The 26,840-nt window shown below is 40.5% G+C and overlaps 1 protein-coding gene across 4 annotated transcripts in view; it reads left to right on the top strand.

Annotated features, from left to right (window-relative positions):
• Nucleotides 1-26,840, top strand: part of Ppp2r5e (protein phosphatase 2 regulatory subunit B'epsilon) — a 148,427-nt gene that overhangs the window by 91,508 nt on the left and 30,079 nt on the right. For all 4 annotated transcript variants that reach the window (XM_021178527.3, XM_021178529.3, XM_021178526.3 and 1 more), the window contains 2 exons: nucleotides 12,938-13,039; nucleotides 23,243-23,335. In XM_021178527.3, coding sequence (XP_021034186.1) covers nucleotides 12,938-13,039; nucleotides 23,243-23,335 — 195 coding nt within the window. The remainder of the gene's footprint in view (nucleotides 1-12,937; nucleotides 13,040-23,242; nucleotides 23,336-26,840) is intronic.

Genomic DNA, 26,840 nt, shown 5'->3' with positions numbered 1-26,840 from the left:
AGCAATAATGGCTTCCCACTAGTGCCTGTGACTTCTCCAGCTATAGCCTTTGACTGGAATTTATGGCACCAGATATGGATTCCATGCTGTAGAGCAAGCGACAGATCCAACCAGAAAGAGGTTGGTTACCATTATGACAGACTTGCCACTGTTGCATTAAAATCTTCTCCTGTGGGCTGGACCGTCGTGCTGCACACAGGGCCTACAGCTGAGCAAGACCACTGTTGCCTATTGTCCCCTGGTATCCTGCGTAGTGCCCTCTGATACTATGACAACTAGGTAATAGGGAGGGGACTTCCAGGCCAGATCAGTTTGTTTCCTTTGTGGCCTACCAGATGGGCAACCGGCAGCAACTATAATTGTGTTGATTGTTTTGGGGGCCACAGGTGCCTCCCTGACCAACAGCTTCTAGGGTCATAGGCTACCCTTGGCACTGGAACTTCCATTTAAAAACCTCTTGCTTCTGGAAGCAACTTTACCTTAGTGTCAGTTTGGGTAGGTTGATATATATATATATATATATATATATATATATATATATATATATATATATATATATATATATATATATTTGCGTGTGTGCTGCTTCTATACTATGTTTTCCTCTTGAGCTTTTTCTTGTTTTATCTATCTATCTATCTATCTATCTATCTATCTATCTATTTATTTATTTCTGGGACAGGGTTTTTCTATATAGCCTTGGCTGTCCTGGAACTCATTTTGTAGATCAGACTGGCCTCAAACTCAGAGATCCATCTACCTGTCTCTGTTTACTGATTGCTAGGATTAAAGGTATGTGCCACTATGCCTGGCCCCTTGAACTTTTCTAAATCTTAAGATTATTTTTTAAGATTTATTTATGTATATGGCTATTTTGTCTTCGTATATGCACACCAGAAGAGGACATTGAATCACAGGGGATTACAGTCATAGGCCATTGTGAGCCGTAATGTGAATGCTGGGAATTGAACTCAGGACCTCTGGAGGAGCAGGCAACCAGTGCTCTAAACCACTGAGCTCTCTCTCCAACCTTGAATCTACAGATTGTGAAGTCTTTTCTTGTATCTTTGGCTGCTTCTGACAAAGGCAGATGATGTGTGGATTGTGCAACTGAGTGTTCACTCTTTAATAGGAAAAACTTTGACTCGTTTAAAAAAATCATTCATAGTTAGAATGTCTTGATTATATTGACTTCTTACTTCCTCTTCTAGCTTCCCCCTATGTCACCTAAATAATATTTCTTAATATAATTGTATATTCGTGCCTTTCCTGTCTTAACAATTTATTACCCCTCAAGAATTCTTAAGTGGTTTGAGAGGGATTTTAACTGTGTTTAATTTTAATTTTTTTAATTAAAAAAAGTTTTTACTTAGGAAATAACTGTTTGCTTAGTTTTCAAGCTGTATTCCTTCTGGCCTGCTTTAAATTAAGGTGGTTTAGGGTTTTCAATATACTTAATATTCTTTGAGAGGTGTGACTTGTCAATCACTGATATCCAATAAAATCATCCCACTGTACTGAGTGTCCTCCTCTTCTGTCTCCAGCCCTCCTTTGTAAACTGGCAGCAGAGCTATGCAGAGTAAGAATACTGCATTCAAGGTTGTTAGGTCTTTTTTTTTCCCAACTTTTTAATTTAATCTTGAAAGTGAACATGTAGTTTACAGGTATAGCAATGGCCATCAAGAAGATGGGACGTTGCAGCATGCATAAGAGGATCTTAAACGAAGAGTGTCTTTTAACAGCTCTAGCTTTTGGCATTTCTACAGTGTAGTTATTTCTTTGCTGGGAGATGGGAGAAAGGCTGGAAGAAGGGAGAGAAAAGGAGGGGAGGGTTGATTGGACAAGAAGAAAGCTGCCTGCACACAGCTGATTAGCAGGAAGAAGCAGAGAAAACACGTGTCCTCTGGAGTAGAGTTCTCAGAGACTGTAATGTTGGCGGAGAGGAGGGGCAAGAATTTGGCAGGTAAACAATGAGCAGGTATTTCCAGGAGGACATTGACTATTGGCTACGGACCAATATTTAAAGCCAAACCTGATTTATAAACTAAAACAAGATGAAATGTGCTACCCAGTGACTTCTGAGGTTCCCCTGCAGTGTGGCGAGAAGATAAGGGACTTTGACAGTGAAGACACAGTCCCAGTGTCCACCGAGAGCTAGAGGCAACAGGAATGAGAAAAGAGGATGTGTCCTCACTTAAGGCCAGCGATGAATGGGCACAGGACCACACATACAACAAGAAAGATGCTTTTGAGCAAAAATGGGAATGCTATGAATATTGATAAGCTGGAGAGCAAGTAGACTTCAGTAAAATGGCTGTGCAAGCCACAGTAGAGAAGGTAGTTCTAGGCCCTTGGTAACAAAAGATTGTTTTAAAGAACAGTTTTGAAATACTGTGAATTGTTCTGCATGCAGAAGTTGGGCCTTGTAGGAGGGCGAGGTCGAACACTGTCTGGACTATTTCCTCTTGATGGCCTGTGCCCCTTTCCTTTAAAGAAAGCTTTTTGTTGAGATTAGATGATAGAGATGCTGCGAAATGGAGCTCGCTTGCTTTTTTAAATTTAAATTTGTGATGCTCTTAATAGCAGAGTAGGAAATAAGAAAACGTATAAGGTAGTGATGTTGAAATAATGTGTGAGCCCTAGAACCTTCTCTGGGTTTCCTTCAGAGGAGCTAATATCTACATCCCCTCTGTCTTCTACTGATGAAGCCAGCATCAGCTCTACCTAGTCTGTCTAGGCAGTAGTTTTAGGGAAGGAGGACTGTCATCTGCAGGCAGGAGCTGGGTGGTCACATTTAAGTCTGGTGTGTATCAATGACCCCTAAGCTAGTTTAATTGTTTTACTAATGAAAGGTCACAGAGCCTATGAAACAGGCGCACAGACATAGAGGGGAGATGGTGACAGTTTGGTAGTGTTTCTTCATTAGCATAGTGGTTTCCCCTCCCTCCCTCCCTCCCTCCCTCCCTCCCTCCCTCCCTCCCTCCCTCCCTCCCTCCCTCCCTTTTTTGATTTATATATTTTAATTTGATGTATATGACTATGCATGCATGCTGTACCCCACAGAGGCCATCAGATCCTCTGGAGCTGGAGTTACAAATGGTTATGAGCCACCATGTGGGTGCTTGCTGTTGAACCCAGCTGCTCTGGAGGAGCAGCCATCGAGTCATCTCTCCAGCACAACACAGTATTTTCAAGTGGGAGCAAGTACCATGGCTAGAAATGTACATCAGGAGTAGTGTGTGTTTTGTGTGTGCTTTTTACAATTATAAAGTTCAGAGACCTTCTTTTAAAATTAAAAAATTTTCTCATAGTGTTAGCTGATTTTGAATCTCATTGTTCAAAGCAGTCGTTCAGCATTTATGGTCTCAAAAAAGCCTCATGTTTAAGCCAAAGTGTTGTTCTGTCTGTTTGTAAGTTTGGCTCTCAGAAATCACCAGGTTGAATAAAGTCTATCTTATGGCTTGCCTGCCAAGGTGGAGCAAGGGAAATGCTGATGGGACTTGTCTGCAGACACCACGGTGCAAGGGTCTGTGCTGTGTTTATACACAGTGAGCACTGACTGCTGAGGTCTGCACCCTCTATTTTTGGATTCTGAGATTTAATATCAACAGGCTTCACTTTGGGATTTACTGCTACATTTCCAATTTTGGCAAGAATGCAATATAGTCATCTCTGTGAGATTGATTTCCCTGTGATGTTTTTGTGTGAGGATCTCATTCTAGATAATTAATTCAATATCCCTGTAACCATTTCATCAGGTAAACAGATGCCCTGTGTTTTGAATGAAGTTTAATCTTGAAATAGAAGCCGACCATAGTAGAGGGTTTGTGGTTGGATTTGTGGGTAGTAGGAAAGTCTGGGTGGGTCTAGGTTTCAGAGAGCAGAGCAAGCTAGGAAGACAGACTTGGGCAAGAGGTCACAGGTGCTCTTGAATAGCACATGAGCTAGAAGTATGTTCTTATATTTTCCAGTCTCTGAAGGAGGGCTTTGCTCTTCTAAGGAGGGGTGAGGCAAGCAGGTTAGCACCTGGGGGTGGGTAGTTGTTATCTTGATTTTTGTCAGATGGGTACAGAGAGAAAGGAAATGGAGAAGAGCACTTATGAAAAGTGTCTCCCTATATTTGTTTGCTTATGCTCAGCACAGAGCATCATTGTTTAAGTCTGGATACTCATCACTTTTTTTTTTTTTCTTTTTAAAACCAATTTCATCTCAGTCTTTACTTTTCCCTTTAAAACCTCAAATTTAAACATACTTAACATTTTAGGTAGTGAAGGTTTGATGAATTCAATAATTGTATAAAATCAGGGATACCTGCCAAAAGAATAGCAACCCACTGAAAGAGTAAGAAGGTAGGAGCGGTGCCTCTCGGTGTAAGTGCGGGCCAGTGAGACAGATTGGTTCTGAGCAGACCCAGTTTGAGATGATGCCAGAGCTCTTCTGGACTGGAGATGGAGTGACTAAGGATATCCACAGGCCAAGGTGGGAATGGCGACAGAAAGCCGAGGGGGAAGGACGCCTTCTCTGCTTGACTTCTGGTGCTGACTTTCCCCTTAAGATGCGTGTACTTTTTCATTTAATGAAAGGGTGGCTTGAGTCCATTCATTTGAATTCTGTGTTCATCCGCAGACCTGAATGATCTTTAGTGTTCTGCTTTGCTCCATACTGAGATTGGTGCACTTGGGAGGCAGGAGCTTATGTGGGTCTCTCATTTTGCCTAAGATTAGGGCAGCTGTCATTTTAGGTTTCTCACTGTTTTATTGGATCTTTTCCCAATAAAAAAGGGATTGATGTATAAAGAAGTTAAATTATTGAATTAGCAGAAATTATTAGAGGATGGAAGAAATAATTTGATAGGAAATTAGTTGCTGACTCTTTAGTAAAAAGATTGATGTGCATAGTTTATTTCCATTACCACTTAGAGTCTCAACTAGATTTATGAAAATAAAGACATGAGGACATGGAAAATTGGGAGAGATCATAGAATCATCATTTTGGAAGCTAGGTAGCTGATGAAGTTCTTTCACTACCTTGATTGATCAGAGAAAGGTGACTCTAAAGCCATGGCAAAGGTGCCCCAGAAATGTTCTAACTCACTCGCTTTAACAAGGGGCCTGCACAAAGACACCTCAAAGAAAGGATGCCTAGGGGCAGAACCAGGTGCTCTGGAGCAAAATTTATATATGAAGCCATGATTCCTGGTTCTCCCCTCTCCATACCACATAACTATATACAGTTTTACTTTAAATAGGGCCTCTGAGATTTGTGGGTTTGTCTCGACTGAGACTGGCTGGGCTGATTTCTTTCTACCCCAATACCCTGGGAATTCCCCTTTGAATCTTCTCTCTGGCGCTGACTGATGCTCCAGAGAACAGGGTAATCTGGAAGCTGGGAAAGATGCTTATGGATTTTCTTATTCAAAGTAGTCCTTAGTTTTTTGAAAGTAGGGTCTCACTGTAGTCCAGACTATCTATCTATATATATATATATATATTCTAGGTACCTGGCAAAATGAAACAATTGGCAACAGAAATATAAAAATAGATTTCTTCATTGTAAAGCTAGGAAAATAGACGATCCCTAAGCATTGTTTTTGTTTGTTTGCTTAAAAAAATGTCATTCATATTCTTTTGGAAACATCTATATATTAAAATTTTCTGGCTAGGAAATATTGTAAAGTTTTTTAAATTGTTGTTTTATCAGTTGTCTCTTTGAGTTTTTGAAAAAATTCATTAAGAATGTTCTTTCTGCCTCCTCAGAAGGTATAACAGAGTAGAACTGTGCTCTAGAAAGTCTGTCATCTAGATTTGAAGTGTGATGCTGCTGAATATACCACAAGATCTTTAGAAATCTTTTTAGTCTACATACAGATTTCTGGGTGTTGTAAAAGATTTTATGAATGTATGTGTATCTGTCACATAAGCCATGCAGTGTCCTTAGTCAGGGAAGCTTTCCTCAAAGGCATAGAATTTTGTCCACAAATGTCGTTTTATACTAAACATTGTGATGTGACCACACCCATATTCACAATGTATCAGACTGTCATTGGTGCTGGTGAGACTGGTACTTGGGATAAGCAAGAGTGTTGGTAGACACTTAGGAAGTCCTGTTTGATTGAAGTTAACATGGTTGGAACAGTAGCTTCTTAAAATTCTTGTCTTGAAAATTAAAAGTGTATTGGTAATATTACTTAACGTTGATATTATAATATTTAACTTTCTGATTATTCTTTAAACAGTATTATAATATGCTTTGGGATTTTTCTCCTTGTTTTTACTATTTATCCATAATCAGTTAAAAGGGAGTTTTTAGGAGGTTTTACCATTATTATTGTGCCATTAACAGTTCTTAACCTTGGTGTTACTGTAACTTCAAGCTTTATAGTTTTGTATATTTTCTGTAAAGATTTTTATGTGCATGTATATTATTTTAATGTTAGAAAATTTGTTAGATTTTTAGTTCTTAGAGCAATATTAGTATAAGCTTTATTATGTTTGAAAATAGTTTTATGTGTCCAGATAAATATGATTTAGATTTAAGTCATGTTTATATTCATATTTTTTGCTTCTGATACAATTACTTTTTAAAATGCCATCTATGAAAAATGCTGATGAACTGCTTATAGATTTTCCCATTTTCTCCCTGGTGGTGGTGGTGCACGCTTTCAAGTCCAGCATGTGGGAGGCAGAGACAGGGGCATCTCTCTGTGAGTTCGAGGCCAGCCTGTTCTACAGAATGAGTTCCAGGACAGCCAGGGCTACACAGAGAAACCCTGACTTGACAAAGATTTTCCTGGTTTTTCTTTCTAGATACATTATTACTGTATTTATTTGGATTATGATACAAGGTTATGAGAATAATGTGTTAGTTGAGCTTCAACTTTGTAATTACTGGGTTCTCACTTGGATTGTGAATGTTTGACTAAGCCACTAAGTAAATCTTTTAGTGGCTTTTCAAAATATGTTAGATTATTAGCAGAATAATCAAGTAAGTGAATAAATTAAGTGAAAAAACTCCAGTATATTGAACTGGTCACTTTTGTGGGGTCTTACTGTGAGCAATGCCAGAAAACTAGTAATGCCTCTTAATTATGTGGATACTCACTAGATGACACCATTTGCATGGGTTTTCTGTTTGAAATTTAATTTTTTTAGATGTAATCCTAGGAATTCTCTCTATGCCTCTTGTGATCTTACCTTTTGCTTTGACTATTGATGTGCGTGAGTTTTACATAGTTGTTTGAAATGATGGCCTTGCAGATTCAAGTGGGAAGAATGTTCTGAGTTCATCTGCTTTTACTCAGTAATACTGGGACTCAGCTATATAGAAAACACATTATAGAGCACAGAGAAATGATTTAGGTTAGCTTATTATAATGTGATACAGTGATGTCTCCAGATTATGTCACATGCTTAGTTTAGCAGAACCATAAATATTAATGGGGCTAATAATGTAACTAAAAGAAACCCAGTATTTATTTTTTTAAAAGATTGTTACTATGTGCTGTCCTTCCTTTCTGTTCTGCATTCAGCTTGGTGAATGCTTAGGGAGTAGTTATTTCCTGCCAGCCACAATATTTTTTATCATTTGCAAGACACAACAGTAACAAAATAACAACCAAAATCATGTAAAAATAGAGGTTTCTATGGTGATAAAAGGGTGGGGACAGTGAGGATGGGGGGGCAATAAATCAAATAACTTTAAACAGTAACAGTTGTAGTTTGCTATTTAAATCTCAAAATAATATATTATTTAATCAAAAAATGATTTAAAAATGCTAAGGAATGGCCTCATTTGCTAATTAGGCCACGAGTAGGAGTTTTATAGTCTTCTCTCTCACATGACTTGGACATTGGCTTTGCTCATAGTGATCAGCAGTAGCCTAAGTTTCGAAAGAATTAATGGAGAGGCAGGTCCTCACAGCAGTCCTTAGATCTAAGCCTTCACCTGCAGTGGCTCTCTTCTTTTGCACAGGCTCTTATTAGCATCAGTGTAATTTTACATTTGTGAAATTTAGCAACTGCAGATATAAGGCATCTGGTTAAATTTGAATTTCAGATAATTTTTTTAAAACAAGATTGTCCTAAATATTACACAGAGTCAACTTTAAAAATGTCATATGAGATTTAGATTTAGCTAATTGTCTGTTTCTATTTGTCAAGCCTAGTTATTTCAGTTTATTAGGTGCTAAGCATTCAGAAACCAGTAAGGAGTCCTTAAGGGTCTCAGTGTGAACAGAAGAACAAACAAGGGATTTAAGGGAGGCAGCGTTACAGTTGAGAGGTTTGCAGATGCTTGATGCCAAGGGTCTGAGCCAGGAGTGGGGAGTTTGTTCGGGCAGGGATGCTATTGCCTGTGAGTGCCTTGGAGTGTCACTGATAGGCCAAAAAGGCCAGGAAGGAGCTAAATGATGGACAGGTGAAATGGAGAAATGAGACAGTAATGAAAATGAGAGAATGTAATAGAGGCAGGGCAAGTTAGAGGAAAGTGAAGGAATGAGTCAGGCACAGCCTTGGTCTCCAGGGGTGGCATGGGGGTGGAGGAGGATGTCAGGGTGTCAGGGTGTGGAACCCTAAGAACTAGACTCTTGTTACCTCGAGGACCTCCATGCTCAATCCACTCAGTCTTCATACAGCAATGGAAGAGTCTGGAAGAGTTGCTAACTGCACTTTAATTCCTAACCCTGCTCTCTCTCCCTTTGAGAGAGTTGAACAGGTTTTCATACTGCTTCCTTCCACCCCTTCTCTAACTTAGCCTTGCTCTCCTTTACGGCTACTCTTTGGGGGTTGGAGGTCAGGCCAGTGATTTCAAGCCTATAGTTTGATTACAGTATCCAGTGTTTATTATGTCTTTGGGACAAAAGTGAGTTAGACTTCCTCAAAGATATCTTTGTCTTATACTTTTCAATCATTCTAATGCCAGCCTAAATTAAAATAAAATAGCTGAGAAAGCCTAGTATGGGATTTGTTACACACACACATACATACATATACATATATATATATATATATGTTTTGCCTGTATACATGTGTGTGTACTGCATACATACCTGATGCTCATAGAGGCCAGAATAAGAGAGTGTCAGAACCCGTAGGTTTAGAGTTATGGATGGCTATGAGCCACCGTGTGCGTGCTGGGAATCACGCCCAGGTCCTCTGCAAGAGCAAGTACTCTAACCCCCTAACTATCTTTATAACTCCTTCAAATACATTGGAAGTTTCTGTTGTTCTTTTTGATAATTCATTCCTGAATTAACAAAAGAGAGGGCTTACTAATGCCTCTGGTACCTCATATATCTTAATATAGAGGACATTTGTGTGAATGTTTGGAAATACGTAGTATATTTTCATCTAGCCACATCAGCTCTCTGTAGAACTGCTGTGTGATTGGGCATGATCCTGGCAGTTGCTGGTGGCTGTGATCTGCTTGTGTATACATGCTAAGACTCTAAGCTGGGCTGTTAGTCACTGTAATCATGAGTGCTTTAATGGAAGCAAGTTTATGTCTTTCACTATTTTGGGGCCGGAACTATCAGTTGCCCTTGTCCCATATTGGGCCCCACATACAAACTGTTGCAGATAAGTCAAGTGATTTAAAGGAGATCTCTGCTCCCCATCTAGGAATGACTCGACTTTGTGTTCAAATAGTTGTCAAACTCAACTATACACTTAGACCGACCCACTTAACTATCAGTCAGCTATTACCAGTGAACTCACCCACTCACTCATTCAGTCTTGAGTTGTCACTTCTGAGCAGAGACTTTGCTTTTTGACTCTTTTGATGACAGTATTCTTTTTACACACTTTTATTCTTGGAGCCACAGTGGTACAGTCAGCATGAGGTACTCAACTAAATCCTTATTAGGAACTTTTGTCCCTAATTTTTAGTGTTTCCCTATAGCCACAGTATTTAAAGTTTCACACTATTCCTGTGATGTTTGTTTCTAGGTGACTGGATAGAAAGTTTATCTGCAATTTTATACTTTGGAGAATATTGTAGTCCTTTCAGCCTTGTCTTAGATTGGTTTCTTAGCGTCCATGGCATACATAGTGAATTCCAGGCTGGGCCAAAGCTGGGCCCATTCATTGCTGCTCTTCCCTTTGCTGGAGAGCTACTCACTCAGACTGTCACACTCCCCTGGAGAAAATGTAGAAGTAAGCTAATAAACAAATGACTGTGCGCCATGATGTTCTTTTGATGTAGCAGAAATGACCAAACAGGAGACTTTGAACACTGTACAGTCATTAAACACGAATGTGTGTAAGTCACCTGGAAACTTACTTTGAAATTAGGTTAAAGCAAAACCACATCCCATAACTTTATAAATACATCTAAACTTTTTTTTCTTATTGAGTTCCTTGCAGGTCTTAGAAATACATGTGTATTACAAGTGTTTTAGTTCTGGGACTGGGCAGAGACAGATCAGAGAACAGATGGTTGCTAAAGCAAGTGCCCTGCAAGAGAGTTGGCATGTCCCACGCCAGGTACGAGTTTCAGGGTCTGCTCGGGTGCTGTCTAGATAGCTAGCTACCTGTTTTCTCCTCTTTCCTGACTCAAATGTGAAGGGGAAGGGAAAAAGATAGTCAGTGTGGCTAATAACTGAGAAGAGTATTGACTGACCTTCGTTCTAAAGTTCCCCCAAAGCATTTTACGTATAAATGACTTAGGTCAGATGGAAATGTGATTTTGAAAAAAAAAAAATCACTGGCAGTAATTGAGATTGAATAAGGGACCTTGTTTACTGGGATATGTATGGCTGGTTGACCGAGGAGAGTTGTAGATGTATAGGTGTCTAGTCACTAGTTTCTAGGTAACTACCCTATTTCTACCCCTGCTTTAAATTCACACCTCTTGGTGTACTTCATTTCTTTTTTTTTTTTGGTTTTTCGAGACAGGGTTTCTCTGTGTAGCCCTGGCTGTCCTGGAACTCACTTTGTAGACCAGGCTGGCCTCGAACTCAGAAATCCGCCTGCCTCTGCCTCCCGAGTGCTGGGATTAAAGGCGTGCGCCACCACGCCCGGCTGGTGTACTTCATTTCTAAGTGTGGCAGTGCACAGCAACTCTTCCAAAGTGAGCTAGTCAGACTGTCGCACGAAGTATCCATACACATAACCCCAAACTGTCCATTCACGAGGCCAGCTTCATATGTCTTGTTGCCTTTAGTACATCTTTAGCTGAACCTCTGAGTCTTTCTACCAGAACAATTAAACAAAGCAAAACAAAACATCTCTTGCTTCCTTCCCAATCTTCATCTTGGGAAGCCTTCCTTTATTTGTTTCTTTGTAAAAGATTTATGTATTTAATATTATGTGTAGGTGTGTGTGTCTGCATGTATTTATGTGTATATGCCTGGTACCTGTGAAGTTCAGAAGAGGATGTCAGGTCCCCTGGAACTGGAGTTATGGAAAGTTGTGAACCACCACATGGGTACTGGGAATTGAACCTGGGTCCTTTGGAAGAGTAGTCAGTTTGCTTAACCACTGAGCTTTCATTTCAGTGTCCTTTATCCTGTCTGTCTCTCCACACATTCTGTTTTCTCTGCCATCCCCTTGTCTGAGCCACCTCTGTCCTTATCATACTACCTAATGATACTACTACTCTATCATATTACTCTCTGAAGCTACTGGACTGATTTAAAAGGAAAAATCAAGTCATGTGGCTTCCCTGTGTGCTGTCCATTTCCACATCCTGTTGTACTTCAAGTAACGTTCAGTCACCTTTCATAGCTTATGCATCTGTGTTGAGTGTTCGTAACTGGGAAGTGGGGCATTGCTGCTTTAACTAGAATAGAATTTTCACAAAGGGTGGACTTTTCTTTGTTCACTGTTATTTTTTCAGTGCCTAGAACAGTGTACACTCACATAGGTACTAATAAGAGCTTGGACAGATAAACACACCAACCCAGTGGGACTTCTAAAGCCTTTCTCCTTTCTTTTTTGAACCAGCACAGCAGCCAGGCATAGTACTTTAACCTCAGTGCTCTGGAGGCAGAGGCAGGCAGGTGGATCTCTGACCTTGCAGCCAGTCCGGGTTACATAGTGAAACAAAACAACAAAACTCAAAGCAGCACAGCATAGCTCAGTCGTTTCTACCCTGTGTAGAAAGTCCTGCGTGGCTTCTGATGTTCTCCCCTTCTATCCATTTCCCTGCTGTTCCTATCTGAGTCAGAGGATATGTTTGTTACAAGGTTAGGTGAGTATGGAGAAGAGCTAGCAAGGAAATGAAAAAGGAACCCTAGAATAGCATTAACAACATTTAAGAAATACGTGTTTTGTGATGAATCTTGTAATATGCACAGTCAGAGATACATTGAGTCTTCTTCGGCCATCTTCAACAGTTTCTAGCCTTACAGTGTTTTAACAGTCAGCATTTAATTTAGATATTGCCTATGGCAAAGAAATGGTGAGTTTGTAGAATTAGACATACATACAGCTAGCTCATCATGGGCTTCCATAGTAATATGTAAACAATTTGGGGCAAGAATAGGTTTGATTTTAAAGAATGTTAAGAAGGTTCTTAAATTTCTTTTCTGGTTCAATTTTTTTTTAAAAAATCTGTGTGAATGTCAGAAATTTTACTATGAGTTTAACAATAAATGTGTAAATTGTGAATGAGCCAGGAAAAGGAAGTGCTTGCAGGCCATTAGTAGTTCTTTGTGTATTAGTGTAAATGGATTTGTTAGAGGCACACTTGAGGGGGCTCTGATGGGACACGTCCAGTCATGGGGCTTGAGTGAAACTTCAGCTAGGACAAGACGTCCTGCTCTGGAAACTGCCAGGTGGATGCCTTGAGCTTTCCAGCTTTGCCTGGAGGTGGTCCTGCCTGGAGCCTGTGGAGAGAGGTCCCTATTCAGTTTCATGGCATTCCCTAACGCACTGTGTCCCCAGAGTACCTACCTGCCAGAGGTACATGGAGCTGATTGCTGCTTGTTTATTTTTAGGTATCTTGCAATATATTCAGAACTCTCCCTCCTAGTGACAGCAATGAATTCGACCCAGAAGAAGATGAACCTACCCTCGAGGCATCATGGCCCCACTTACAGGTACTTCAACTTTTCATTTGTGTTAGAAAAGAAAACTCCATGAACTCTTCCTCTAGTTAATGTGGGGATTCCTGGGATGAAGGGACCAGATTAGAATACACAGTGGCAAGGACTGCTTTTGTGTTTCTTGTGCTTGATAATTAGCAAGATGACCCACTGGGTCCCTGGGTTGCAGGTCCATCCCGGAGGTCTTACTCCTGTCTCTCCCTTATCTGAACCATTTAACCATCCTGCCCATGGAATTTCAAACAGGAACAGAACTCTTCATGTTTGCATTATCTGGATGTGATTAGGTCACAGAGCACATACCTTGGTTTGTTTATATTTTAGCAGTAGGTGCCCGGGGACATTTTATGCCTGTCTTTGCAATATCAGTTAGTGGGTTTCCTTAGTTTATGCAAAGGGCAAAGCCAAATGGCAGTGAGAAAGAGAAGAGCAGAGAAAGGGCACCAGTGCCAGGCCGCCTACTTAGTTTTCTTACACATCAGCTCCTTATTTTTTTTGTGTCCTCTCTTGAGGCGAGCATTCCTTAAAAGAAGAAAACAGAGATGCTTGAATGTGTCGGCCCCCTATAGGCATCTTTCCATTGAGTTGGAATGTCTTCAGAAGACAGTGAAAAATAACAGGAAGGAGAGGGAGGGTGGAAGAGAGGGAGTGCAGCCCTGTGCATCAGCGCCGGTGCCACTGTAGGTGTGGTGCTCACTTGCTCACTTGCTGAGCGTGGGGCAAGGCCCAGAGGAATCTAATGTAGGTTTTCCCCACGTTCTCACTTGCTGAGCATGGGGCAAGGCCCAGAGGAATCTAATGTAGGTTTTCCCCACGTTAAGAGTTTTTTTTTAATGTAGATTTGCAACTTGACTAGTCCCTTTTAGCACCTATAGGTTACTATGGGTACATTGTGTACAGTTCTGGTTACAGGGCTCTTTCCAGGGCTATTTTCCACAACCTGTCCTTAGGCTTGTGATACTGTGTGTCCTCTTAGAGCCATGGTTGGGCGAATTACATTAGTTTTAATATTTGATTTCTTAGGTTAGATGGTTCTTTAATCATCTGGTGAATTACATGTACTGTAAGATTTATAGGCCTGGGCTGGTGAGATGGCTCAGTGGGTAAGGGCACCCGACTGCTCTTCCGAAGGTCCGAAATTCAAATCCCAGCAACCACATGGTGGCTCACAACCATCTGTAACGAGATCTTACTCCCTCTTCTGGAGTGTCTCAAGACAGCTACAGTGTACTTACATATAATAAATAAATAAATAAATAAATAAATAAATAAGTCTTTAAAACAAAACAAAACAATAACAACAAAAAGATTTATAGGCCTATTGTGCTTTTCATATATATTTTTAAGATGATACAAAATTAAAAAAAAAACCCTTTCAATGGTGGAAATCTTGTCATATTTTATTCTTAAAGATATTTTTAATGACTTACTGTATGAGCATAACAAACTTTTGTCATTTCCCCTCCCTACCCTGTCACCCCTTCTCTGTCACTGAAACTTCTTTTCAGCAATGCTACATCCTACTCTGATTTTTTTTTTCCAGTTTCTTTTCAGTTTTGGAGAAAGACTCTTACTATGTAGCCCAGAGATCTGCTGGGCTCTGCCTCCTGCTTGCTGGGATTAAGGCGTGTGCCACCATGCCTGGTTTGATTTTTTTTTTTTTTTTAAATTAAACCTGCTGAGTTGAATTAGGGTTGCTTGCATGAGCATGGGTCAGGGGTTATTTCCTGGGCAAGGGCAGCTTATCAGTGGCCGCACATGGAAGGAAATGTAATGCTTGATACTAGCCAATTGGGTTGAAAGTTAGTCTGAGAGAAAATACAGTTTTTAAAAAAATGTTCATCTTTCTGAGAATGCCCTTCGTCTTGTGGTGTACATCCCAGTGAAGATTCAGGCCATTCTCATCTGCAAAGCATTTCCTACACTCGCTTTAGTTTCGCTCAAATTCAGCAAAGACTTAAAATTCAATTTATCTTCCTGAACTTAAAAAATTAAGACGTCATTATAAAGAATCTGCAGTTAAAAGTATACTTAATGATAGAAGGTGGGAGGCTAAATTAATTCCTAAGCTATTGCAGTAATATGAGGACTGCATCCTAGCTCCCCTGACCTTGCTGTGGGAATATTAACAGCTGGCTCATAAGAAGCCACAGCTGTAGTGAGGGCTGGCGTATGAGGCTTTTGCCCTTTTAGATGTAAAGTCAGAAATGTTTATAAGATGGGCAGGCTTTATGCATATTGACATCTTGTTCAAGCCTATAGTCCTTCTGGTCCTTTGTTAGCTCTGAGGGAAATAGGCCTGACTCAGGTTGGGTCACATGAAGGAAACTTACTTTCTTTGTGGCAGACGATAGCCTTGTTGTAACATCAGTGGCAGGAGAGGTCTTTAGGCCTGAGGGTGTTCGGTGCCCCAGTGTAGGAGAATGCCAGGGAGGGAAGACGGGAGTGGGGGGGTGGGTGGGTGGGGGAGCACTCTCGTAGAGGCAGGTGGAGGAGGGATGGGATAAGGGATTTCCGAAGGGAGAGATCTGGAAAGGGGAAAACATTTGAAATGTAAATAAAGAAAATATCCAATAAAAAAAAAATCACAGAAACAGCAGGCATGGTGGCACATGCCATCCCAGCTCTTGGGAGAGAGAGGCTGGCCAATCAGGGGCTCAAGGTAATCCTCAGCTGTACAATATATGCTCAGGTCCTCTTAAGGCTAAGTGAGATCCTGTCTAAAAAGATAAAACGACAAAAAGCACACTATGAGGTGAAACTCCCACCATCCCACCCCTAGGAGAGCGTTTGCTTGCTGAGCTCCATTCTCACCTGCTGTGTGGGCATCCAGGTGCAGGCGCCAGACTCTTACCAAGAGTCCTCGGTTTCCTTTGGGTAGCCTTACTGCACTCATCAGTCACTTTTTCATTTCTCAAGAATGTGGCTTAAACTGACAAGATGATCTGTGTTTAAGAAGTCTCTTCAGGCTGACAAGATGGCTCAATGTGAAAGTGCTTGCTGCGCCTGTCTCGAAATCCAAGGTTGCTCCTTGGAATTCATAGTGGAAGTAGAGAAATGACTCTTCTGTTTTCATGTTCAACCCGTACAATATATGTATCATAGTCACAAAAAATAGAAATCATAACTTTTATCTCTATGATCGCTTATTGATGTCATTATAGCATATCACTAAATTTAGTATTTACTCGTTGTACTTGAAGTTCTAGGGATGAACCTAAGATCTTGACACATGCTGGGAGCTGGCGTGCTTGGCCTATATCTCCTGCCCCTCTTTTTTTTTTTTTTTTTTTTTTTGAGATAGGGTCTCCCCATGATTTTTGAGCTAGCCTTAGAGCTCACAGTGTAGCCCAGGCGGTCTTCTGACTGGCTGTCTCAGTCAGGGTTTCTATTCCTGCACAAATATAATGACCAAGAAGCAAGTTGGGGAGGAAAGGGTTTATTCAGCTTACACTTCCACCCTGCTGTTCATCACCAAGGAAGTCAGGACTGAACTCAAGCAGGTCAGGAAGCAGGAGCTGATGCAGAGGCCATGGAGGAATGTTCTTTACTGGCTTGCCTCTCCTGGCTTGTTCAGCCTGCTCTCTTATAGAACCCAAGACTGCCAGCCCAGAGATGGTCCCACCCACAAGGGGCCTTTCCCCTTTGATCACTAATTGAGAAAATGCCTTACAGTTGGATCTCATGGAGGCATTTCCTCAACTGAAGCTCCTTTCTTTGTGATAACTCCAGCTGTGTCAAGTTGACACAAAACTAGCCAGTACACTGGCCATCCTGCCTCTGCTTCCCGAGTGCTAGAGCTGTGTACCACTCCACTTGTCTAACTGGTAGCTTTGTAATGGTTACACCAGCTGAGGCCTTTTCTGACCAAAACATAGTGTGAAGTTACATCCTTTCACTTTGTCAGTTCTGTGATTCACAACGTGCTGCTGCTTCTGGACCACATTTTAGAGAAAGCAAAGTGTGACTGTTGGAGAACAGTAGAGAAGAAGAGAATCACAAGATTGGTTAGTGTGTAGTTGGCCAGTTTTACTGTCCAGCTAGCTGACTGTTCTGCAAATTTGTGGCCCATACAGAAATACTAAGCTGTCTGTCTGTCCTATCTATTTGTGGATCTTTGGAAATACCTAGAAATAGACAACAGAATATTAAGTCCACGAGGTGTTTGATCAAGTAATGTCAGAGGTCTGTTTATACATATTATTTAATTTTTTTTTAATGCTTCTGTTGGTATATTTGAAGCTAGTATGACACAGTTGCTATGGTTATGATTTACGGGTTTTCTGAGATTAGATCTGATTTTCCAGTAGAATACTATTTTTCAAGACTTCTGTTTACAATTAAGGATTGCTTTCGTTGCCTTACAGTGAGACTTGAAGCCCGGAAGGCTACCTTTTTGTTCATAGACCTTCCTTATGAGACCTGCAATAGTAACTTATTTTCCCACCCCAGTTTTCCCTTTAAAAACTCAAGGGAGATTTTTTTTTTTTTTAATTCCAAGGCCAGTTTGTTTCTTAAGTGCAGAACAACTTTGTGCTTATTTCTAAATGTGTCTAAAGAGTTTCCACCAAATTACTTTCTATTACAACTGCTTTCAAGGGACCAGAATAGAAAAATCAGATTGTTAGTTCAGGTAGAAAGCCTGCTGGCTAAGTCAGGCCTGCAAGATGGATCTTTTTGACCTTGTGTGGAATTCAGGACAAGGGGCCGTTTAAGTAAGTCTGGAATTCTTACAAGAGTTGAAAAACAATTGTGTTGAAAGAGAACAGTTGTGTGAGGAGTGAAGATTTAAGAAGAGAACCCTCACACATCACTGGCAAAGCCTTTTCCCCTTGAATTTAGAAAGTTTTCAAGAGCCACTTGATCTTTGACAAGGGAGCTAAAACCATCCAGTGGAAAAAAAGACAGCAGTTTCAACAAATGGTGCTGGCACAACTGGCGGTTATCATGTAGAAGAATGCAAATTGATCCATTCCTATCTCCTTGTACTAAAGTCAAATCTAAGTGGATCAAGGAACTGCACATAAAACCAGAGACACTGAAACTTATAGAGGAGAAAGTGGGGAAAAGCCTCGAAGATATGGGCACAGGGGAAAAATTCCTGAATAGAACTGCAATGGCCTGTGCTGTAAGATCAAGAATCGACACATGGGACCTCATGAAATTGCAAAGCTTCTGTAAGGCAAAAGACACCGTCAATAAGACAAAAAGGCCACCAACAGATTGGGAAAGGATCTTTACCTATCTTAAATCAGATAGGGGACTAATATCCAATATATATAAAGAACTTAAGAAGGTGGACTCCAAAAAATCAAATAACACCATTAAAAAGTGGGGTGCAGAGCTTAACAAAGAATTCTCACCTGAGGAATACCGAATGGCTGAGAAGCACCTGAAAAAAATGTTCAGCATCCTTAATCATCAGGGAAATGCAAATCAAAACAACCCTGAGATTCCACCTCATACCAGTCAGAATGGCTAAGATCAAAAATTCAGGTGACAGCAGATGCTGGCAAGGTGAGATTGCAAGCTTGTACAACCACTCTGGAAATCAGTCTGGCGGTTCCTTAGAAAATTGGACATAGTACTACCGGAGGATCCCGCAATACCTCTCCTGGGCATCTATCCAGAAGATGTTCCAACTGGTAAGAAGGACACATGCTCCACTATGTTCATAGCAGCCTTATTTATAATAGCCAGAAGCTGGAAAGAACCCAGATGTCCCTCAACAGGGGAATGGATACAGAAAATGTGGTACATTTACACAATAGAGTACTACTCAGCTATTAAAAAGAATGAATTTATGAAATTCCTAGGCAAATGGATGGACCTGGAGGGCATCATCCTGAGTGAGGTAACCCAATCACAAAAGAACTCACATGATATGTACTCACTGATAAGTGGATATTAGCCCAGATACTTAGAATACCCAAGATATAAGATTCAATTTGTGAAACTCATGAAACTCAAGAAGAACGAAGACCAAAGTGTGAACACTTTGCCCTTTCTTAGAATTGGGAACAAAACACCCATGGAAGGAGTTACAGAGACAAAGTTTGGAGCTGAGACGAAAGGACGGACCATCTAGAGACTGCCATATCCGGGCATCCATCCCATAATCGCCCCCAAACGCTGACACCATTGCATACACTAGCAAGATTTTGCTGAAAGGACCCTGATATAGCTGTCTCTTGTGAGACTATGCCGGGGCCTAGCAAACACAGAAGTGGATGCTCACAGTTAGCTATTGGATGGATCACAGGGCCCCCAATGAAGAATCTAGAGAAAGTACCCAAGGAGCTAAAGGGGTTTGCAACCCTATACGTGGAACTAACCAGTACAACCCGGAGCTCTTGACTCTAGCTGCGTATGTATCAGAAGATGGCCTAGTCGGCCATCAGAGGAAAGAGAGGCCCATTGGTTGTGCAAACTTTATATGCCTCAGTATAGGGGAACGCCAGGGCCAAGAAGTGGGAGTTGGGGGGGAGTGGGGGGGAGGGTATGGGGGACTTTTGGGATAGCATTTTAAATGTAAATGAAGAAAATACCTAATTAAAAAAAATAAGAGTAAAAGAAAAAAAAAGTTTTCAAGAAGAAAAAAAAAATGCCACCTAGTTTTGTTAGTTGACTTCCCTACCATTCTCCATTTAGACATTGAGGTATCTCTGAGACCCCCCTTCATGAAAACATGAAGTGCTACTGGGGGAGGGGTCAGTGAGAGGGTTCAGCAGGCACAGCTACCACCCAAGCTTCACCCTGGAACAATATGGCGGTCAGAGAGAATGAATTCCACAAGTTGCCCTCCACTCATATGTACATACTGAAAAATGCTTGCAGGAATACCAAATGCAGCCTGGCAGTGATGGCACACACCTTTAATCCCAGTACATGGGAGGCAGAGGCAGGCGGATTTCTGAGTTTGAGGCCAGACTGACTAGTGTACAGATCTAATTCCAGGGCAGCCAGGGCTACAGAGAGAAACCCTGTCTCGGGGTGAGGGCAGTGTGGGGGAGGGGGGAAGGAATACCAAATGTAAGCTAGAGTCTAAAGCTACCAGGCTTATATGGGAATATTTGTTAGTTGTATTTCTGGACCCTTAAAGGTCCTTCAGTTAATTTTCAATGGCCTACAAGCCTAGCACATTTTTTAATAAAAGTTTTTAATGACATTTATTTGTGTGTAAGTATGTGTGTGTGTGTGTGTGTGTGTGTGTGTGTGTGTGTGTGAGAGAGAGAGAGAGAGAGAGAGAGAGAGAGAGAGAGAGAGAGAGAGAGAGAAGGAGGGTCAGGAAGACAACTTTTGGGAGTCGCTCCTCTCTCTCTGAGAATTGAATACCTTCATTAGGTTTGGCAGCAAGCAGTTACTCGCTAAGCCATTCCACCAACCCCTATTATGTCTTTTTATCATAGTTGTGTGGTATGTGCCCTTGTCCTTATGCTGACTAGTCATTGTAGTGTTTATACTGTTTATTGTAAAAAGTGGTGGAGTTTGATGCTGGGTTTGGTGTTTTGAGACAGGGTCTCACTATGTAGCTCTGGTTCTTCTGGAACTCCCTGTGTAGTCTAGGCTGGCCTGGAACTCAGAGATCTGTCTGCCTCTCACTCTCCAGTGCCAGGATTAAAGGTGTATGCTCCCACTCTGTCCAACAGTGGTGTATAAAAATGCTGTTGACTTAGCACAAATAATGACAGGTGTCAGACTAGTCACGTATTCACTTGCATTTCCTGCCTGCACTTGAAATTTAAAGGTGCCTGTTTCACTTAAAACTGAATTTGAAGAACATCCAAAGTGACTGATTCTATTAAATTTTGACCCTTGAGCATATATTTAAAAATATTGTGCATGGTGACATGAAAAGTATGCATGAGTCAAAGTACTGCATGGTGCGGTGCCGTGGTGATCCTGTGGAAGGATGCTGTGGTGGCTTTGAGACTAGCTGCTTGATAAAACAGCAGACTGGTTAACAAGATGTAGGTATTTGTTAGATATTTCTCTAAAACAATGAAGGCAAACTGATAACACTTCTTATCGTTGGTAGAATTTGAATACAGAAGCATATAGAATTTGAACTTTGGAAAGTCTGTATCTGTTATATAGTATAGCATATATCATCTTATAGTGTATCTATATAATATATATTTTATATATATACATATATATGTGTGTGTATCTATATAATATATATTATATATACATATGTATGTATATATATAATATATATGTATATTATATATATGTATATATACCAAGCTTTAGACTGTTCTTGGGAGAAAATAAAAATGTGATTTAAACAAAAATGATATTGTGAAATGGAATGTGTCAATATTTGAGTTAGTGAGCCAATATTTCCCAACTGGAAAATAAGTCATGCTAGGAGCACACATGATCAAAGTCCATCCAGACTGTGGTATTGTGAATAGCTCATTGGTATCATTTCAGATTCTGTATTACAAGCCATTTTTTTTTTTTTTTACTTTTTATGTTCTTTCTCTCTCTCCCCCCCCCCCCCACAGGTGTGTATATGTGCACATACATATATATGTACATATGTATGAACATAAGGGCATAAAGTCCCTCAGTCAGACAGAGATCAGTGGTGCACCTTGTCTTGCTAGCCCCTGCTCCCAGATGCCTTCTGCCTTCTGAGGTTGGAGCTCCAGGAGCCATTGCGCCCACCCATCCTGACCTGAGCTAGTCCCTGGAGCTCGGCTCCAGTTCTCCTGCTCACACACTCTAACTTCTAAGCTGCACTGCACTCTTGTTTCAGAAATAACAGACTGATTTGATGTTTGTATTAAAGAAGAATATCTATAATTCTGTGACAAGACCCTAAATTACTTTTTTCCCAAACCTTGATTTTTTTTTTTTAAATTATACTATAACAATAAATCTCAGCAGCTTGAATAGTGAAGTGGTTACAAATCTGACTTTTGATATACCAGGTAGTAAAGAGCGTTACCCCAAATGTAAACAACAGAATTCTATATTATCTTATTATCTTAAGTCAAGGTTTTCCCAAGATGATAGCCTAGCCTTGAACTCACAGCCCTCCTACCCAGTCTGTTAGTGCTGGGATTTCAGGCATGTACCAGCATATGTATTTCAATTCCTTTCTTTATAATAAAGATTTACAAGAACATTTGTTATATGTATATATTTATGTTAACATGTAATATATTTTATTATAAAATGAAATGATACATATTTTAAAATTTCTCAGCCTTTCCTTATAAATACATATGAAACATGAATTAAACATTTACACACATATATGAAATGAATAATTTTGAGTATGTTTGCTAATTTTATGTGTGTAAGAAAAACAAACCCTCAATATTGTTTTAGGCAGATGATGGTGACTGTGTTACACTGAGTGCAACATTACATTTAATCTCATTATTACTTCCATTGCAGAATGAAAGGAGCAGAATTCAGAAAATGAACAGCCTCAGACTCATACAGTCAGGAAGGAACAAAGCTGGGCTCTGAGCCCAGGGTTCCTCTCTTAAGAGTTTCGCCTCAGTAATGCTGCTTTGTAGTCCGCTGTGGTCTGTAACATAGATTTATTGTGCAGAGAAAGAGAATAAAAATAAACATGGATCCTGCACTGTTTATCTGAGCAGTTGAGATTGACTGTGCCTGTGAGACTATGCTGCTTCCAAAAGAGAATATTGTGTCATACATAGTGCTTAGAAGACTGTAAGCTGACAACACACTTTCTTTTAAAGATTATTTTTTATTTTATGTCTATGAGTACACTGTTGCTATCTTCAGACACACCAGGACAGGGCATCAGACCCTGTTACAGATAAGGTTGTGAGCCACTATGTGGTTGCTGGGAATTGAACTCAGGACCTTTGGAAGAGCAGCCAGTGCTCTTCAACGCTGAGCCATCTCTCCAGTCCCTGACAGCATACTTTCTTAAAGAGAGAGATATTTTAACTGAGGTTCCCTGTAAATGGTGAGAATACGGATTTTTATTTGCTTTGCCTAACTATATTTCTTGCTTTTAATCTTAAAAGTTAAAAATTATAACAATAACTATGAGTCACAAGAAAGGCCAACACGATTCATGGATTGATAGGATAATTAAACATAATAATAAACCCTGTCAACTTTACCATAATGTAGTTTTTGTGATTTTCAATATTCTTAGTGAATTCTAATTTGAAGTTAACTGTAATCTTTTTGTTGCAGCTTGTATATGAATTTTTCATAAGATTTTTGGAAAGCCAAGAATTCCAACCCAGCATTGCCAAAAAATACATAGATCAGAAATTTGTATTACAGGTAAGCAATTTTTTGGTGGTTGTATGCATGTAATTTACTTACTAACTCTTTATTTCATTTTCTTGGATATTGTTAAAAACAACAGAAATCTTGCTGGTGAGATTGTGTTGCCTCCTAAGTAAATATGTTTATGTGAGGTAGTTTCTGTTATTGCCTATTAAAAGTGAAAATACCTTCAACAATTATTTGTGGTGGATTTTAGTTCCATGCTAAACATCAGGAATGTCTATTCACAAAGCTTCCTATGCTTTCATTTTTAAAAGTTTAATTATAGAAGAATTTCATTTATATGACCAGTGTGTACAAACCTTTAAAAATTAGATTTATTTTGTGTGTATGTGTATTTGTATGGGCATGTGCGTGTCACAACTCTAGTGGAGATGTCAAAGGACAGCTCTTCTGGAGTCATTTCTCTCTGTCTTGTGGGTTCTGTGACTGGAACTTAGCTCAGCAGGCTTGGGAACAAGTGCCTTAACTGCTAAGGTGTCTTTCAGGCCCAGTGTGTGAGTCTTTATGTTGCCTTAAAACTTATTGTTTAGGAAAGGTTTCTTAAAGCACTTAAGGATATATCTATAAAAAAATGAGCAGGTATGCTCGTGGGTGCAGAGCACACAGGTAATCAAAGTGTGAGGTAGCTGTCACTGCTAGGAAATGGCTCAGTTTAACACTTTAACATTTTCTTACAGAGATTAATTCTAGCCTATCTATTTGGGGCATCCTAGAGAACCTGTTTTTCCTGGTTTCTCATCTTACATCTTGAAAGTGCCCTACATCTTCCCTTCTGCCTGAGGTTTGGGATAGTTTGCTGAAACTGAATTTTAATTCAGCACCTCCTTGATCCTGTTGTATTTACTCATGTGTACGCTGGACACTGCAGTATATAGTATTTGTGTATACACTGTGATCATACAGTGTACAGTGGATACTGAAGTGGAGAGTGCTGTATGCACGGCTGCTCCTTTGATTGACATGTGGGATGCCTCATGTAGGGAAGAAAATACCTATCTCCCACTGAGATGTTCATATAAACAGAACTTAAGAAAAACCATAATTATGGCAGATAGCTGATCTCATATGCCTTTACAAGGTAAAAACCACTAATTTTCATAGTGAGCTCATGTCCTGCCCTAATTAGATTAAATTCAGAATTCAGGATATCCTAATTGAGCCACAGCCAACATCTTGTTCAAAGTATAGCAGGATCATAGAATCCAATCCAACAGAGTACCAGGAGCAGGCAGGCTACTGGGAGCTGAGGCTTTATGGGAACTCCTGGATACTCTGAAATTCCAGCTGGGGGCACGGAAGGAGAGTTCGGGTTCTTTAAAATGTGGGATTCTTTAGTGCTTGTACACCTCTTTCTCTGGGTACACAGGTAGGCCACTGAGTTTTGCTGAGCACTGCATTGGTGTGTCCTGTGTAATGGTGTGTCCTATACTGCTGTTCTTGTGCACTCTCTATCGTGGATTGAGTCCTCAATTTTATCATCCTTTTCTCATTTGTCAAAGTTTGGATCCTAAAATAGATAGTAGAAGTCCTCTGGTTTTAAAGTATGAACTATACCTGTGAACACCGTGTCTAGAGCTTGATCAGGCCGGTTCAGCTTGGTGTTCCATTTCCTTGTGTGACTGATTTCATAACATTTCTTGAGGTTGGATGATTTTGCTCACTTATGTTGAACTTCTGGTCTTGACTGACTTTAATAGATTGCACATTGCTTTAAAGCCATGGTGGCTTTTTTTTGGGGGGGGGTCCTTGTTATATAGCTTACAAGCTAATTGTGAAACATGATGTGCATTCTGTGGAGTATCATCTCTCTTCTGTGTGGAGACATTTATGGATCTTTATTGTTATCACTTTATCCACAGCCTTGCATCTTTATGTCATTTATGACCTTAAATATACTTGACTTTGACCTCATTTAAGTCATTGATTAGAATTGTAATATTTGTCAAGACTGGTAGAGGCTTGTAATAGGTTTTTAGAAGTGTCCTCTTCATAGCAGATTCATGTATCAGTAATGACTGGAAATCAGTTTTGTTTATAACTACAGCAGAGAGACAGGCTACATGCCTATGCTTGTAGCACTCCCCTCCTTCTTGAGTGGTGTAACTTTATCATTTAAAGAAGTGCCACAGCCCTGCAGCCTCGCCCTTGGGAGGTCTTCCCAGGCTGAAGTGTGGTGGTTTGAATGAGAAATGTCCCCCATAGCCTCTGGTATTTAACACTTGCTTCCCAGTTGGTGGAGCAGTTTGGGGACCTTTGGTAGGTGTGGCTTTGCTGGGAGAAGTAGGTTACCAGGGACAGGCTTTGAGATTTATAACCTCTCCAATTTCTAGTTCCTTCTTGTAGTTTTGGATGTGACCTCTCAGCCTCCTGCATCTGCTTCCCTGCCTGCCACTTGTGGTCACACCTCTCCCTGCTGTCATGGACTCTTACCCTTTGCAACCAGAACCAGAACAAACTTTTTCATCTACAAGTTGCTTTTGCTCATGGTATTTTATCACAGCAATAGAAAAGTAATACTCAAGGAGAGACTGTCTCAGGAAAATGGGAGGAAAGGGGAGTTGAGGCCGTGAAATACTGTTCCTCAGCCATGTGACATAAAATAGTAGACTTGTAGGGCTGCTGTTTCATCCTGGCCTGGGTGTTTGTAAACTATGGGCGTGGTCAACTATCCTAGGGTTATTTCCTAGACAGAAAGATGAAGTACAAATTGCGAATCTATCAGTGTCTGGTAGGTTTTGGCCACTTCATTTTTCTGGCCTTTGCCACCCTGATCTGATCTACTTGTCTTTTCTCCAGTCTGCAGATGCACACCTTTCATCTCTTTGTTTATCTCTGAGCTCCTTGGTGGTTTGTTCCCAGCTTGGGCTTTAGGAGCTTCCTCTGATAATTGCTGTTCCCCCATCCGGACCACACCCATCTTGCTCTGTTGTGCCTTAGCTGTCCCTCAGCACGCAGGAGCTTCCCACTGGTGATTACTGTCCAGTCTTCTCTCCACCCTCCTCTGTTCCTGCACACTTTCCCCACACCCAGACAATGTCTAACCCTTCTGTGCTTTGTGCCTTAGGTCATGAGAAGTCCTCATGCTCAGATTTTCTCACCACATAGATTGCAGGCTAGTAGTAGGCAAACTAGACACAACCCAAGTGCAGTTGCTTGACCAACTTTGTTTATTTGGAAGTATGGATGCACAGAGTTCTTGCCTTCAATGTAAAACACATTGTTGATGCTTCTGAGACTCAGTGTCTTAAGTCACAAGTTGGCTTCTGCTGTAATGACTTGCTGTACAGGTCACTTGCTGGTTCTATCTGGGAGCCTCATTGCTATTAGATGCTCACCCTTTCAGACCCTTTTCATCTCACCATGTCTGCTTGGTTCTAATATTAATTAAAAGATCTTCATCCTTTGGAGTACTCTTCTAGTGCTGTGAGTTTTACCACAGGCCTTATATAGGCAAAGCATATGTTTCACTGCTAAACTGTATTCCTAGTTTTTAAAC

This window comes from Mus caroli, unplaced genomic scaffold (genome assembly GCF_978045245.1).
Source record: "Mus caroli unplaced genomic scaffold, Mus_caroli_1 scaffold_14, whole genome shotgun sequence".
NCBI classification, from domain to species: Eukaryota; Metazoa; Chordata; class Mammalia; order Rodentia; family Muridae; genus Mus; species Mus caroli.
The sequence above is the reverse complement of the archived record's forward strand: the minus strand, read 5'-3'. Positions and strand labels throughout refer to the sequence as shown.